This window comes from Talpa occidentalis, unplaced genomic scaffold (assembly GCF_014898055.3).
Source record: "Talpa occidentalis isolate TD23 unplaced genomic scaffold, MPIMG_talOcc4v2.1 talOcc4.13, whole genome shotgun sequence".
Taxonomy (NCBI): Eukaryota; Metazoa; Chordata; class Mammalia; order Eulipotyphla; family Talpidae; genus Talpa; species Talpa occidentalis.
Window position 1 is genome coordinate 65,860,280 of NW_023601322.1, and position 17,851 is coordinate 65,878,130.

General features: G+C 41.8%; 1 protein-coding gene across 4 annotated transcripts in view; it reads left to right on the plus strand.

Annotated features, from left to right (window-relative positions):
* FGF1 (fibroblast growth factor 1) overlaps window positions 1–16,447 on the plus strand; it is a 95,361-nt gene extending 78,914 nt beyond the window's left edge. For 3 of the 4 annotated variants that reach the window (XM_037509046.2, XM_037509045.2, XM_037509047.2), the window contains 2 exons: window positions 10,709–10,812; window positions 15,861–16,447. In XM_037509046.2, the coding sequence (XP_037364943.1) occupies window positions 10,709–10,812; window positions 15,861–16,055 (299 nt within the window). In that variant the 3' untranslated portion in view covers window positions 16,056–16,447. The remainder of the gene's footprint in view (window positions 1–10,708; window positions 10,813–15,860) is intronic. The other variant, XM_037509050.1, reaches the window with a different exon arrangement.
* The last annotated feature ends 1,404 nt before the right edge of the window (window positions 16,448–17,851 follow it).

The window sequence follows — 17,851 nt, forward strand, 5'->3', positions numbered from 1 at the left end:
CTCAGAGGAAAGCAGGAATGTTAAGTGCAGTGTTTGTAAAAGCGTTTAACATTCTGCCTGGCATATAAATGCTCAGAAAATGGTATTTAGCACGTCATCAGCAGTAGCAGCAGCACCCCTAGGCTTATGTGGCCTTCCTCCTCCAACCATCTGATCTCTGGGGTCTGTTAAGTTAAATGAAAGCTATGCTTGCTCACTGACTGAAGGTGACTCTTCAGCTCAGGTCTCTGGGGCTGCCCAGGCTTGGCGCTCTCAGGCTGGCATGGAGTATAGTGTACCTGGGCATGGGCCCAGCAAATCCTGCCTGTCCAACCTCTCTGCAAAGCAAGTTGTCTTGGGCAAGGCACAGAGATCCATGTTTAATTCCATTCTTTCTGCCGGAGCTTCCTATCTGGTGAAAGGAGTCTGACTTATTCCTCAACTGTATTAATAAATGAACAATAATTGGAAAATAATAAGCTCACCAGCATTCCAAACCTGCAGCCCCTCCTAAACCCACATCCCCTTACCTCCCCAGTCTCGTAAGCGGCTGCGCAGGGAGCAGGATTACTGGCACCGCTCGCCACACAAATGGAAATGTTCCTGAGCAATCAAATATTTATAAATCAAACCACATCCTAAAGGCACTAGGGAGTGCACTGGTCAAAGAATCTTACTTTGCTGCCTTTTATACAGAGCAAGCTCCTCTTCAGTGAAATCCCTCGTTCCCTTGATTTTGGGCAGTTCAAACTTCTATTCTCTGGTTTGATGTGACTCAACATCTAATGGTAAAGGCACTTTGCTTGCCGCCAACTTGGACTGAAGTCAAAACAGCTTTTCAAATGGCCTGCTTGGGCAGAGCTGGATCTGCAGCCAGAAGTCAGAGAGAGGGACAGGCCTTCAGGAATGCTCTCCCCTGCAGGGTGTTCTCACCACACAGGATGTGATGCCAAAGAACCCCTGCCCCGCCTCCCCACACTGGTTATCTGATTACATAAAAGGGAGTTTTCTAAATAAACTATTTTTTTTTAACTATTACAGAGTCCATGGACTATACAAAAAATTTTCCAGGCACTTTTTTCAGGCCCTACAGAAGAAAGAAACAGCTTTACACATTCTAAGAAAGTTCTTTTCATATAGGTATGTTTCCCCAAGCCACTGGAGATTTTTCCCCACAAACTAAAATTTTTTCTTCTCTATCCTTCTTGAATGTTTTAAGGAGCCCAGCTTGTGAATACGTTATAATTATAAATGCCACTGACATAAAACCACCTCACCGAGTTCTGAATGAGGCTGACCTCACATTAGGTAAACAGGCTGAAGACGGGAAGTCTCCAACCCAGAATAAACCGGGCACGTAATCTCTTTTGGCCTCTCTTTGGAGCAGAGATGGAAAGCTTAAAGGCCATGGACAAGACACAGAAGCAGAATCTCCACCGAATGTTCCAGCTGAAATCTTATCTTTAAAACTTCCTGGGGTCGGACAGGCTAGGAAGATGCTAGGTGGCTGAGACTCTGAAATGCAACGTGTGCCTCAAAGCTCACTCCCACTGGCACTAACAGGCTTCTAACTCCTTTCCCTTCTTTCTATCCTTGGAAAGTGGAGGTCACCTGCCTTACAGTGAATATACTACCAAGAGCTAATGGAAGGCTTTAGGGAGCAGAAGAAAAACCAGAGATACAGACCTACAGCAACACAGTAAAACAAAAACAGACCATCTAATTGGGGGTGGCATATCCACCCAAAAGCTCTGGGTTCCCGTCTAGGTAGGTTCCTCTAAGGAAAGACCCAAGGGAGTCCAATCCCCAAAGGTGATTTTGTACATTTCACTTATTTGATATTTATTTTTGAGAAATAGATCATTCCAAACCTGCACACCTTAATGTCTCCTAGTAAAGGAGACAGGCTTTGGCTATTGGGGGTTCCCGTGGTCCAAACCCATCAAAAAAAATCCTTCTTGCAGCACATTTTTTACAATGTTTTGTAAATCTCAATGTCTCTAGGGAAAGTCAGTATTTTGTTAGAGCACCTTTTAAAGAGTTGCTTTCCACTTCTGCTGATTCAAGAGCTGCTACCCCCATTTCAGAACTAGGAGAAATAACTACCCTATGGACCAAATGACTTGTCTCATTCCTCAAAAAGACTCACCCCCTTCATCCTGGGAATGCTTTAGAGCCACTGACCTTCCCGCTCACCGACAGCAAATCCCAAATTTCCAATATGGGGTAAAGAGGAGTTATTCCTTCTGATTTGTTGTGGAAGGCTCTGGAAAGGGAAATTGAACAAAGAAGGTGTGGCTTTTAGGGGCCCCTTGCCCTGTCCTGCCTCAGCAGTTTTCCTGGTTCCCTCTCTACCCCAGGAAGGCTCATCTTTTACAGGCACCTATGTTCAGAGCCAGATGGCACCTGGGTCACACCTGAGCTGTGACAGAGAGCACCTAAGGGGCCGTGGGGAATGACAAACATGCACCTTGGCCTACTCTCAGCATTTGCCTATTGACTAAGAATGGGGTTTTGGACATCCACTACCACCCCCAAAAAGTACAAAGGAGAATTCCACAAAACCAGCAGCCCATCACCAGAGATAACCAGTATGGCCAGCTGGCTGTTTATTTCTCCCCTCCCCTCCCTTCCTCAGGCTTCGTCATTCTTATCCTCCACAGAGAAGCTCCTTGTAAGAACAGCTAGTGCATATTTTGTATTTTACTCCCTACAGAATCATAAGCTATGCACAGTTTTGTACTTTTTACAAAATCAAGGATTTACTATAAATACTCTTGTAATTTGCTTTTTTCGATGTGCATTATTTTCTGCTCCCCCCTCAGTTTTTCGATGTGCATTATTTTCCTCCCCCCAAGGAAAATATATGTGAATTATATAAATATCTAACAGGGGAGATAATTTTCATTGTAGTTTTTGCACTCTTGTTTGTTTTAGCTCAAAAATAAGTTGGTTTTTTGCTCTTGTGCTGCTTTATTATTCATAGGTACCCCTAATTGGGTGTAAGTCCCTGAGGACAAGGACCTTGTCTGGCATGGCGCACAGCTGCCACACCCAGCAGAGTCAATGAATCTGAGTTGAGTGGCTTTCTGAGGGCTTTGCCCCTTGCTAACAGGGAACTGCTGCTTCCCAAGGCTGGGTGGCCACCCTCCCTTTCTGCCTGAGGCCCCTTTCTCAGGCTCTCTGCTTCCCACTCCTCCTCAGCAGCAGCTGCAGGAGGATGTAGGTTTGGAAAACTGGAAAGAAGTCACACTAGGGAGTTGGACACCTCGTCGGTTACACGAGCAGCTCGGGCTGGGTGTTACTCCTTCCTGCCAACCCTGCTTGCAGAAGGATATATGTTTAGGAAACTCGGCCAGAAAGAAATCCAGTGAAAATGAGCTATGAAACTTGGACATCCTGGAGAAATAATATTTACAGAGGAAACTCTTGAGACGAACTCTCACCAGTGCTACAACCCTGGGGTTGGGGCTCAGAGCCGAGGACAGAATCATGTGCCAAATGCTCTGGCTCATGTTTACCTCCACAAGGCTTTACATGGCCGAGACAGGACTCCACGTATGTTGAAGTCAATTCCACTGACCCCATGGAAAGACAAATGAGAATATGGGGGCACAATGCAGGGATGAATGAGGACATTAAAGGTCTTTTTAAAAAAATTCTTCCTGGGTGGTAATGATATATCGATATAGTTTCAGCAATTAAAACAAATGTGCCATTCTGGTGGGAAATGTTGATAATGACAGAGGCTATCTACGTGCAGGGTTAGGGAGATGTGGAAAATCTCCATGCCTGCCCCTCAATTCTGCTGTGAACCTAAAACTGCTTAAATTCTATTTCTTAAAACGTCCTTAATTACCTAAAAAGATCTACCCTTTGGGGTTTCTGTAGCATCTTTAATGCATCTGACAAAAGTCCTACCTACAAACATACACTTTATTGTACTTTTTACAAACTGAAGGTCTGATGCAATCTTGCCCTGACAAGTCTCTCGGTGCCACTTTTCCCAACAGCACATGCTCACTTCATTTCTCTGTCACATTTTACAAATTCTCACAATATTATAATATTTTTCATTATCATTGTACGAGCAGCGATCTTTGATGTTACTATTGTAATTGGAGATGCCACTAACTGCTCCCATGTAAGACAGCAAATGTAATCCATTAATGGTGTGTGTTCTGGCTACTCCATGGACTGGCCATTCCCTCATCCCTCTTCCTCTCCTCCTGCCTCCCTATTCCCTGAGACACAACAATATTGAAATTAGGCCAATTAATAACTCAGAATGTCCTCTAAGTGCTCAAGTGAAAGAAAGAATTGCACGTCCCTCCTTTAAATCACAACCTAGGAATGATTAAGTTTAGTGAGGAAGGCATGTCGAAAACTGAGACAGGCAAAAAAGGTGGGCCTCTTGTGCCAAACATTTAGCCAAGTTGTGAATGAAAAGGAAAAGTTCTTGAAAGAAATTAAAAGTGCCATGCCACTGAATACACAAACAATAAGTAAAACAGCCTGTTGCTGATAAGGAAAAAGCTTTAGTGGTCTGGATAGAAGATCAAAACAACCCCAACATTCCCCTAAGTAAAAGCCTAATTCAGACCAAGGCCCTAACTCTCTTCAATTCTAGGAAGCATGAGAGAGGTGAGGAAGGTATAGAAGAAATGTCTGAGGCTAGCTGAGGCTGGCTTATAAGGTTTAAGAACTCATCTCCGTAACAGCAAAGTATAAGGTGAAGCAAGTGCTGATGTAGAAACTGCAGTAAATTATCCAGAAGACCTAACTAAGATCAGTGAAGAAAGTGGCTACACTAAAAAAATCTTCAATGTAGAAGAAACAGCTTTATATTGGAAGAAGATGCCATCTAGGACTTTCATAGCTAGAAAGAAGTCAATGCCTGGCTTCAAAGGACAGTCTGGCTCTCTTCTAAGGGATTAATGCAGCTGATGACTTTAAATGGAAGTCAATTCTCATTTATTATTCTGAAAACTTAGGACTTTTAACAATGCAACTAAATCTATTTTCCTATGCTCTATAAATGGAACAACAAAGTTTAAATAACAACACATCTGTTTACAGCATGGTTTACTAAATATTTTAAGCCCAATAGTTTGAAAAATCATTTCAAAATATTATTGCTAATTGACAACGCACCTGGTCACCCAAGAGCTCTGATGGAAACATACAAGGAGATACTGTTGCCTTCATGCCAGTTAACACAGCATCAATTCTGCAGCCCATGGATCATAGACAGTGATTCCTCTGATGGATCTGACCAAGTCAATTGAAAACCCTCTGGAAAGGATTTACCACTCTAGATGCATTAAGAACAGTCAAGACGGCCTCCCCGGTGGTACAGCGGGTTAAGCGCAGCACTGTGAAGCTGTCTGCAGCCTCTGCAGCATGGGTTCAATTCCCGGCTGGCCATGGCGTGGCAGACCTCTCCTGTCGTGCCCGCTGCTCCCCTCAGCAGTGTATTTTGGTCATCTGCCTGTTCTGCTCCCTGCTCTGTCTCTGGTGGATCCTCTCACCCTCTGAGAGTATATTTTTCATTATCATTGTATGAGCAGCGATCTTTGATGTTACTATTGTAATTGGGGATGCCACTAACTGCTCCCTGGCCTGTACCCCAGTTCTTGTATAAAAATAAATAAATCTTAAAAAAAAGAACAGTCATGACTCAGGGGAGAAGATCAAAAAAAAATCAACTATAACAGCAGTTTGGATGAAGTTGATTCCAACCCTCACGGATGACTTTGAGGGGTTCAGACGTTACTGCAAGAAGTAACTACACATGTGGTGAAGTACTAAGAAAACTGGAATGAGAAGCAGATCCTAAAGATGCAAATGAATTGCTGCAATCTCATGACAAATCTTCAATGGACAAGAAGTTGCAAAGAAAGTGGTTTCTTTCTTTTTTAAAAAAAAAAAGAAGATTTATTTATTTATGCATACAAGAGCTGGGATGTAGGCCAGAGGTGTAGGGGTGAGGGGGGTGATGGAACTCTGCTGCAGGGGCTGCTGATAGCTTCACAGTGCTGACACTTAACCCTTTGCGCCACCAGGGAGGCCCCAGAAAGTGGTTTCTTGAAATGGAATCTGCTCCTGGTGAAGATACTGTAAACACTGTTGGGATTACAACAAAGGATTTACAATGCTATATAAACTTAGTTGATAAAGCAACAGCAGGGTTTGAGAGGAATGAATCCAATTTTGAGAGAAATTCTACTGAGGATAAAATGTTATAAAACAGCATCACAAGCTACAGAGAAATCTTTGTGAAAAGATGAGTCAATTGATGTCGCAAAGTTCACTGCTGTCTTAAGACCAGTCACCTCAGCTTTCAGCCACTACCACCCTGCTCTATCAGTTGCCATCGACTTCAAGACAAGACCTTCCACCAGCATAAAGATAACTCAGTGAAGGCGTAGATGTTGGGTATTATTTTTTAGCAATGCAGTATCTTTTAATTAAGGTTTGTGTATTTTTTTATGTAATACTACCAGTACATTTCATAAACTACAGTAGAATGTAAACATAACTCATATGCAGTAGGAAAAAAAAAATTGTGTCTCACCTTATTGCAGTATTTATTTCATTGCAGTGGTCTGGAACCAAACCTGCAATATCTCCACAGTATATCTATATAAGGGTGGTAGATGGGAAAAAGCTTCAGACAATTATCATTTAATTCCATGGCCACAAGTAAGATCCTGGATGACCATCTGCCATACTGTACATGTCTGTGCTTAATTAAACACATCTAAAAAGGGGAGTATGCTTAATTTGGACCAGTTTTCCCAAAATTAGAGCCCAAGGTTCCATATGAAAGAGAGGGAAAAAGCAAGATATTTGCAATACTCAAAACTGGTTCTAGCCATTTTTGCCCACCTGCTAGTGTAACATTGGGTAAAGCATGCTCTCATCCTGCTTCAGGCTTCTCAGTTATGGGACAGAGCCAGTGCCACCTTCCTCCAGGGAATGTGTGAGAAGCTGTGAAGGCCCCTAAGTGCTATGAAAATGATAGTGATAATACTGGCACCTTCTGTATGTTACATTATTAATCTCACAATTCCATGAAGTAGGTACTGCCATTACAGATTAGGAAACAGATAATTTGTTCAGTGATTACATAGCTAATAGTCAAGCCAGAATTTGATTTCATGAAGTTTTGTTCTAGAGCCCACCCCTTAATTCTACATGATTTATACCAAGATAGAAGTTAGCATGATGCCTGGTACACAGGAGGTGATCAGTAAACGGTTATCCCCTTCCTTTGGTCTCTTAAACATACAATATTATGCTTAGAAATTGATAGAAAAATGTTTGTGAAAGTTCTCTGATAACCAATGAAAAATACAGCATTTTTAAAAAAAAAACTACATTGAGCTAAATTTGTGTATCATACAATTCACCCATCTAAAGTGTTCAATTCAGTGTTTAACCATCTCCAAAAGCAATTTCAGAGTATTCTCCTCACCCTAAAAAAGAAACACCTATACCTCTTTGGCATGATTTCCCCTCCCCTTTTCCCTAAATCCCTCCTTAGTCCTTGGCTACCATTAATCTACTTCCTGCTTTTTTTGGTTTTCCTTTTCTAAACATTTCATTTCAATGCGATCATAAAATATGTGGTTCTATGTGACTGGTTTATTTTGATAGCATGCTTACGCAGTCCATCCACATCGAAACAGATATCAGGACTTTATTTTTATTGCCAAATAACACTATTATTTACAACATTGACTGTAAATATATTCAATTGCTTCACATACTGCTATAGCTGGAAAAACTTTTTAGACTGAATTCCAAACCCCTCCATTTTCCTGACCTAGAGCTTAAGTAGGTGAGCAGGGGGCCTGCTGATTAGTGACAGAGCACAGCCTTGGTTTTTCTCAATGTGGTCCCATCTTCACCCCATGAAGAAACAATGCAAAGTACACAGCCCATTAATGATGGCCCAGCAGGATTATCTCTGCATGTATTAACTGAACATCATTCACTCATACAAGGTTATTATTGTTGATCTTTTGGGTTCCTCCCATGAATCATGAATGCTCTTAACGGCATCTAGAATGTGAATCCTCTTCAGAAGGATTTCAATGGACTCTGGCCAGATCCATCAGAGGAATCATTATCTATGGCAGTTACAGCCTTACAAAATTTGTTGGCTACCCTGTAGGGTAGAGCAATGTGAGGAGCAAGGGACATAGAAGGGCAAAGGATAGACAAGATCGCTTCCCTTTCTCCCAAGCACACATTCTTCTAGGAGGCATAAATAAGTCAATCCCTGAATTATAAAAAATAATTGTAGTTTGTATAAAGGGGACATGAAGAAAACAAACAAGAGGCCAAGAAAGAAGAGGATGTAGAGAGGCTAGGGTGGCACTGGTGGTAGGGCGAGGGCGAAAGGACCTGCTGCAGAGAGTGTTGTGGGATCCTCTGATGGGAAAGGCTTTTCTGAGGAGGGAGTATTTAGGATGAGGCCTAGAGGAAGATGAGGGCCAGTTCTGTGAATATCTAGAGGAAGAAGGTACCAGATTTAGGGGAGACATGCACATGCAAAGATGCTGAGGTAGGTTGTTGAGGGAGTCTAAGGGGTGAACCAGAGTGACTAGTGAGCAAGTGATATGACTTGAGGCCAGAAAAGAAAAGGCCTCAAGGTCAGAATGGGGACCTGTTCTCTTATGACTCCACTCTTGTAGCTAATCGAGGTTAGGAGGACATGGGAAAGCAGATCAGGGGCTTCCAGTTTCCTTCCTGTGAAATAAACAAACTCCAAGTACCACAGAAAGCTCGAGGAGACCCTGAATCTCTGTAGCAAAGATTTCCAAGGATGAGAGGATTATATCTTTAATAAGGGTGATACAACTATGTTATCACTATTGGGATAAAACAGAAAATAGAGAAAACAAAGGGAAATGCGAAACCACAGGCATATTAACAGGGTAGAGGTTAAATGACTATGGTATAGCCACATAATTATGCCAATAGTTTAACTGGCAGAAAGAAAGAGGTTAACTCCTTTGTAACTGATGCGGGACAATCTTTAGTTAGTTGTTAAGCATAAAACTAAACAAGACGCGGAACTGTGTGTATAGTATCTAACCATTTGTGTTAAAAAAAAAAAAAAGGCACGTTTGCTCATAGATGCATAAAATCTCTATGAGGATACACACATTTACATCTAGGAAGGGGCTACTTGCTTGTCTCTGTCCTCCCAGGAGGATATACCTGGGAAGAAGAGCAACTATTGGGTCTGACGAGTTTATGGCTATATCTCCATCAGCTGTGGCAGGGGGCTGGGCATGGTAGGAGAGGGACTTTTCATGATCTCCTCTTATATTGTTTCTAAGTTTAAAACATGTGCATGTATTTTCTATTTTTAAAAAATTAAATGAAAACAAAGGAGGAGTAATGAGGGGTTGAGATCTGCAGACCAAAGCCTGGGGCTCCTTCGAGCTCCACTGCGCTGGCTCTCAGACAAAGCCAACTCAGAGAGGCCGCCGGGAGAACCACCAGGCACTCACTGGTCCCTGCTCTAGGTTTCATTTCTACTCCTAACAATGTCTGTGACAGTGAGGTGATCAGAGAAATAGTCCAGGAGAGTCCAGAATTCATTTCGACTCCCAAAGGAAAACCATCAAAACACTTGATGTCCTTTGATGAGTCACCTAGAGTCACTTAGAGGAGAATAAACAAATGGATAATATGAAATGGGTATCAGACCCCTACCCAGCAGTGATACCTGGGAAGCTCAAACAGCATGAGTGGGGAGAGGGTGACCCAGGTAACTCATGTCCTTGTGTCCAACCTTGATGTTTCTCAACCTCAGCACCATGACTTTTTGAGTAGAAAATTCCTTGTTGTGAGCGGTGCCCTGTGCTTTGGAGGATAGTTAGCAGCACTGTGGCCTCTACCTACTAGAAGCCAGGGGCACCACCCTACTACAGTAGAGACAAAACACATAAACATGTCCGGACATGGTAACTGTGCCCTGAAGAATAAAATTGCCCTCCCTCCCTCCCTGTGAGAACCACAGCTCTCATCCCTTCATTTCTAGGTTCTTCGTCCTAGTCAGAAGCTGGAGATTTCCCCTCTGGCTGTACCCCAGTTTGGTTGTCATAGAGCTTAGGAGTTGACTCATGTGCCAACCAATCCTAACTTCCTAGAAACCTCTTCTGTCTGGGAAAATAACACTATCATTTTTTTTTTTTTTAAATAACCATCTGTTGCTGAAAATCTCCCATGCCTAGAAGGTCCAGGCCATTAAAGGCAATTTCCCCCACCCCCAAAGCAGGTTGGTAACTGTGGCAAATAGGCTCAGGCTGCCCACCTGACGGCACCCCAAGGTTGCCGGTATGACGGAGCCTAGGGAAGTGAATGCTGGTTCTTCCTGTGGTTATTTTCGCCCAAGTGACAGAGACAGGAGTGAGGCTCTGGGAAAGTGCATGCGGGGTCATTTATAGCAAACATGGTGGAGGGGGTAGGGGGGTAGGCAAACCCGCCATCATCTCTCCTCTCAAGAACATAATTCTCAACAGACAGCTTTCTTTGGAGGGCAAAGAAAAAGAAACTGTATTTCTTGTTTTGATTAATTTGAGGCTCATCCTTGAGGGCTCTGTGAAATGAATGAGCAGAATTTTCCGTGGCTAACTGTCCTGGCCGCCAGGCCCTATCGGCAAAAGTTTAGTGTTTATTTACTTTGCCCATGTTATTTTTATTTCAGTTCAGCTGCAGCTCAGTGCGGAAAGTGTGGGGGAGGTGTATATAAAGAGTACGGAGACTGGCCAGTACTTGGCCATGGACACCGACGGGCTTTTATACGGCTCAGTAAGTATGAGGCTGACATGCTTCCAGACGCGGCCAAGGTTTGAGGTTTCCAGAAATCTTGTTACTTTGAATGATGCAAACTATAAAGCAACAATTAGTCTCTGTTTGTTATTTTTTCCAGTAGGATTCCCACTCTCTATCCTACCTTATTTTAAGCACAAGCATAAGAGAGTCTCTTGCAGTGTTTTCTCAAAATACTCAAACATATTATCCCATAGAGGAGACATTGATTGAAATTTGGTAACTCATCAGTTAGTTACTCCTTTCAGAATGCCTACTTCCACTTTCTTCATTCACTCTAAAAATGTTTCTTGAGCATCTACCACATGCTCTAGATCCTCTACTTTTCATAAAAGTTACAGAGCCCGGAATCCAGCAATTTATGTCACATGGAAAACATTTCAGTCACGGACCTTTAATATTGCAAGAGCCATCTTGTTATAGGATAAAAAGTTAGTAATTTAGTCAACAAACACTTATCAAATATTCCTGTGTCTAGGTACTATTAAGTGCTGAAGGTATGCAAACATGAATGAGCCACATCCCTGTTCAAGAAGCACAGTCCAAGAATTTATTCAGTAACCGAAATCCTCCACCACTCCCTTTCCACTCCTTCGCTTTCCAAGTCAATACTTTATATAGTTTGACACAGTATATAATCATCTTTGTGAGAAAAGAACAGAAATAGAGGCAATCTGATTTGCCCCATTAGTATCTCTAGTAAAAGATTTGACTGGAAAGAGAGTTGAAGTCAGGTCCAGGTTTTGAAATTATTTCTGGATTTCAGTGATCCTTTCTGTTTATCCTAATAACTGATAATTAAGGTTTGGCTGTAATTCACAGTCCAGGCCAAATCCCTTTCTTCCCTTTTATGAAGATGTCTACTAAAAGGCAATAAGTAGGAGGATTTTACTCTGGGGCGCCTTTAACTTTTGTCCTACTGCCAAGTTGCAGTGCACAAGCCCTCTCTTCAAGCTATGGAGTCTCAGTCAAGGTTCAGGATGTGAATGAAGTTCAGTTTTTTCATGGTACTAACTAGGGGTCAAAAGACAGACCCTCAGAGTAATAGGCAGCCTTTAGATAGGGGTCAACCAGAACAACCGGAAGGGGTTTGGAGTTAGGCAATGACAACACTTAGGGAGTAGGTCTTATTTTTTTTGTTAAAGATGATTCTTTCAATTGGTGATAAAATCAACTGACTAACCAGTCATTCAATCTCATAACTGAATCTTATGCCTCTACCACGTTGGCAAATTACTGGCTTACTCAGTCTTGTCTAAAATGAGCATAGAAATTGAAAGGAACTACTGCATTCAGGCTGAAGAGTGCTCAGAGAGACAGCACAGGCAGCCCATCCACCAGTGCACCAGAGGGGCTCCACCAATGGTAATTACAGACAAATAATCAGCATATGAGTCCTTACTCTCATTATTTCTTAGGTTATATATTATAGTTATATGGCTTTCCCCCTTGAAATAAGTTTTGATGTTTTATAACCTGCTTTTACTTGTATAAAAATGAGGGAGAGGGGCCTCCCCTGGTGGTGAAGTTGTTGAGTGCTGGCCTGCAAAGCTGCCCGCAGCCTCTGCAGCGCCGGTTCCATCCCCGGCCACTGGCGAGGATCCCATATGGCGCAGCAGACCTCTCCTGCCACTCCCGCTGCTCTCCTCAGCAGTGTACTTCGTAGGTCTGCCTGTTCTGTTCCCTGCTCTGGCTCTGGTGAATTCTCTCACCCTCCCGCGCTTCTGACTGTACCCAGTGCTTGTATAAAATATATAAATAAATCTTTAAAAAAAAATGAGGGAGAACACCCCCAAATCCAATTTCCTTTAGGTTCCACATAACCCCTTCTCGCACCCTAATCCTGACTATTACTGTAATTTATTTCAAATACTCAGAATGATCTGAATGTACTATGCTGAATAATTTTTCTATTTCTCCATTGATAAAGAGAAGTTCCAGAATGTGAACGCAGTTCTGTCTCATGGTCTTAACCAATTCCAGGCATTAAAACCCTCTGATTCAAATTTGTGTATATGCAGAAAAGAGATAGATAGATAGATAGATAGATAGATAGATAGATAGATAGATAGATAGATAGATAGATAGATATTTAAAAAAATAAGTTTGAAAGGCTATTTACCACGACACTAATATAAAGATCTCTGGGGAATGGCAAATGGCTAATTTTATGTGAATGCCATCCTGTACCTTCCAATTTTTCTATAGTGGATATATGTCACCTATGTAGTTAGTGGGAAAGCATGCTAAATATAAAAATGAAAATAACAGGTATGAATCAACTGTTAATCCCCATGCCCTTGGCACTGCACCAAGTGCATAACAAGTGCTGACAAATCCTGGTGTCAGGACGGATGGAGCACCTCCGATTTGGCCTGCTGACTCAGCCTGTGACTCAGTCATTTTGTGTGTCAACTGCTAGAGAGTAATAGAGACATCAGCTGAGGCACGTGGCCATCTTTAGCTTCATCACAGAGCACAAGCCTAATGCCCACTGAGGGGTGTCATAGGGATAGCTCTCCCTGCTGGGGAGTGGGCAACCCACACAGGTTCAAAACTCCCTGCTTCCCCAGTCCCAACAATATACATCATTATCTGGACTAAGTCCCTCTAGGGATCCAGATACACAATTAAATACTGCATCTGTGTCCCATTCTGTTCTAAAATGATCCAAAGTATCTCACCCAGTTGTCACTGCACTAGACTACAAATGAATAAGCAGCAGGATATTTCCTATTACATGGTTCCTTGCTGATCAAAAATAACTTTACTGAGTGCTTTATATGATCTCAAGAATCAAATTAAATTCATCACCTGTTATTTGCAAGTCTGTGTGTCTGGGAGGTAAAAACAAGGCTGACAAGACTCCATCTCTTCCCTTGGTAGAGTTTATTGTTTTATGAAGGAAACATGCCCACAAAGAGAGAATAAGGAACCATATAACTGTAAACACCAAAAAGAATCACCAACTACTGTGGATAAAGAGATGACAGAGAAGTCACAACTTGGAGTGGATGCAAAGTTGATATACAGCATAACTTTTTTAATACACCTAACTTATATGCAAATATAAAAGTGTATTTTAAAATCTTGACAAATAGAAAGTTCAAATAACCAGGGTTCCTCCCATTTTCTAAAGAGATGAATTACAAGTGAAAAAGTAGTGGCTGGGGGACCTCCCTGGTGGTGCAAGGGGTTAAGACACAGCACTGTGAAGCTATCCACAGACACTGCAGCACGAGTGTGATTCCCCAGCCACTTGGCGCTGCAGACCTCTCCTGTCTCTCCCGCTGCTCCCCTCAGCAGTGTATTTCAGTCAGTCTGCCTGGTCTGCTCCCCACTCTGTCTCTGGTGAATCCTCTCACCCTCCCCACACATCTGGCCTGTACCCTAGTTCTTGTATGCATAAATAAATAAATATTTTTTTAAAAAAAAGAAAATATAGTGGCTGGTAAATATCTTTTTTTTAAATTTAAATTTTTTTTAAAGATTTATTTATTTATTTATACAAGCACTGGGTATAGTCAGAAGCACGGGAGGGTGAGAGAATTCACCAGAGCCAGAGCAGGGAACAGAACAGGCAGATCAACGAAATACACTGCTGAGGGGAGCAGCTCGCGCCATGTGGGACCCTCGCCAGTAGCCAGGGATCTAACTGGCACTGCAGAAGGCTGCGGGCAGCTTCGCAGCCCAGCGCTCAACCGCTGCACCACCAGGGGAGGCCCTGGCTGGTAAATACCGGCACTATTTAATATATGTTAGCGTTCTTTCCATCTTAACACATTTGCAGCTGCATTAGATCCACCTGTAGAGATGTACTATAGCCTACCTAGTCAATCACCTTTCCATGGACATCTAGGTGGCTTCCAATTTGTTGCCATTATACCCAGTACTTCAAAAACTACCCTTAAAAGTAGTTTTACACTTGCACAGTATCTCCTAAGTTACATTCCTAGAAATTAAATTGCTAGGTCAAGGTAATACATATTTTAAATGTTGACATATTGAATATATTGCCAAACTATGCCCAGAAAGTTTTCACCAATTCATCTCACTGGCAAGGCATGAAAGTGCTCATTGCCCACATTCTCACCAATATTAAGACCTATAAATCTTATTTCTCTTTGCAGATAATGTAACCAACATATGTTAAATCATTTTCAGTTTGCATTTTCTTGATAGAGAGAGTACATGTTTTCCCAGGTTTATTGCCCATTTTTAAAAACAGCAGGTATGGCATACCATTTTGATAATACCCACATAGCTTTATCTACATCTCTCTATATGTGCAAACAAAGATGGAGGGAAAGATGTTCATTTACTGTTAACAGTGCCTATGTCTGCGTTGGTGGGCTTTGGGGTGTTCTTTTTTCTTATTGTGATTTTTTTTAAAGTGCAATTATTTTATAAGTAGCATCTTTTTTAAAGTCACAAAAAATAAAGCTATTTTCATTTCTTAAAAAACTCACTTAAGTTCCAGAATATTTTTATGACTTGGATACAATGCATATGAGCAGGTATATTCAGAATGATACTAAGGTAAAATCTTGATATTGTTAGTGAAAATCACCAGGATGAAAAGTAGTATTTTATTTTTGTTTATTCTTCTAATCCAAATTTGAAAAATTCCCCACTGCACCTCAGTCTGGTTTTACCTATTTTGGAAGTTTTTCATGTCCCTGTATCAGGCCTTTTCAGAAACAAAAGGTCTTACCATATCATTAAGGTGCTTATAATCATTCAGAATTCCTCCAAGGAGAAACTCTTGATTCCTGAGAACAGAATATGGAGGGGGAGCTTACAATAACAGCAGATGCATAATAAAGGCTCCTACTGTGCTTGGTCCTATTCTGTATTCATTCCTACTCTCAGAGATATGTTCTATTATTATCCCAATTTTCCTCAAGAAGAAACTGAGGCACAGAGAACCTCAGTAACTTGCCAAGGTCACACTGCTAGTAAACAGAGGAACTCCATTCAAAACCTCTCACTAATAGTTCTGTTCTCTTTTGGTTTTATCTATGTAGCAAACACCAAATGAGGAATGTCTTTTCCTGGAAAGACTGGAGGAAAACCATTACAACACCTACACTTCCAAGAAGCATGCCGAGAAGAATTGGTTCGTTGGTCTCAAGAAGAATGGAAGTTGCAAACGTGGTCCTCGAACTCACTATGGCCAGAAAGCAATCTTGTTTCTCCCCCTGCCAGTCTCCTCTGATTAAAAAAATCTGTTCTGGGTACCCATCACTCCAGAGGAGGCTGAAGGTGTCCTCACCCAGTTGACCCCAGATTGTTCCCTTGACCATTGGCTGCGCTAACCCCTGGACTACAGAGTCTGAATTTGTAAACAATGCGCTTCTTAATGCCCAGTTCACTTTTTTGCAGAGCCCTTTACCCCAGCACAGTTTGGAAAAGAGGGAACAAATGGCTCCTAGGGGCCAAGTGGCTGGCCAGTCTGGGTCTCCTTTGGATGTCCAGTTACCCCTGGACACCTGCAGGCTGAGCCTCTCAATGCAAAGACAGGGCCAAATGAAGTGTGGTTAAGGGGTCTGCCAAGTGGGTCATGAGTAACTGCATACAGTTCCCTCTACTGAGTAAACTCTGTGATCTCCCCTAAATAGCTGGTATGACTCCCTTTTGTCCTATCTATAACCAACAAATAGCAGAGAAGCTCATAGCTAGACAAGAGGAAAGCAGCATTCCATGAGTAGAAATAAGGTCAAAGAAATACCCCAAGAATAGAAGAGATTAAAATGGCAAAGGGAGATGGGATTTTGGTGGACAGCTTAGAAGGTTGGGATCGCAACTCAGAATAAAAGAAGGATGGGGAGTTTGGCCATAGGAAAGCAGAATAAATTCAAAGACTTGGGTCATTACTTGTAGTCAGTAATGGCTACAAGGCCTTGACTTCCCAAGGTTATTGGGCAGCATGCAGCCCCTGGATGATGTCAGGTGAGGAGCATGAGAAGTGGGTTCTTGATAATGTCATTGTCCTTGGATGCTGGATCCCAGGATGGCAAGAGGGAATGTTGTTCTCTAGAGAGGATTTTAGACATGAGAAGGAAAAAAAAAGGGACACCATGACTTGTACTTGGTCATAGGAGAGCAGAGGCTCTGGGGCCCTAGGGCAGAATTCACTGTCATATGGGATCTCATATTAATGTAGATTCTGGGTTACTGAATCTGGGTGAAGTTTTTACATGTCTAACAAGTTTCCAGGTGTTGTAAACGCTGCCACCTTTCCCAACCATACTTTAAATCTCAAGGTCCTGAAGACATTATTCAAAGAAAGGTGATTCAAATCCCCCCTCCCCAATTCTCTTTAGCTTCACCTTTAAAATGCATATCCCATGAGTCTTCTGAGCCTTCAGGCAGCATGGACAGCAGTTCTGCTTGTGTTAAAGAAGCGTGGATTTAAGGCGCTTTGGCCCAATGCCTATAAAATGCCTATTTAGAAGAGACACAAAAGCATACTGCAAAAATGCTACACCCTCACAAACAGACCTCCCAAGAGACCATTTGTGTACCGATTACTTGTATAAATGTGCTTTCTGCTTAAAGTAAAGTTGACCCAAGTGGCTAGCAAATTAGAAACACTATTCATCTCTGACATATGATACTGTTGCCATGTAAAGACCTTTAATAAGCCATTTAAATTTACTGTGAGACTTTATGTTCTAATCACATTAAAAAATACATAGCTCAAAGGCAGTTAAACTGATTAACATTCAGCCATTGAGAGTGATAATAGGATAATATAAGCTACTCAACTATCTACTATTTACACTACACTTATCTATAAAAAGATTCTTCTTTGTTTTCCACTACACTGTTACAAATTTTCCTTTGAAAATGGGGACTGTTAAGCAATGATAATTGTGGGTAAAAACTGATGAGGTTAGCTCATGTTTTATAAGGAACTGAAATGATTGTTAATTAAAAAACAATTCCAAAGTAATTAAACCGCCATATTTAGAAAATGACAATTTGTGAAAGTTCAAAACAACACTACAATTTA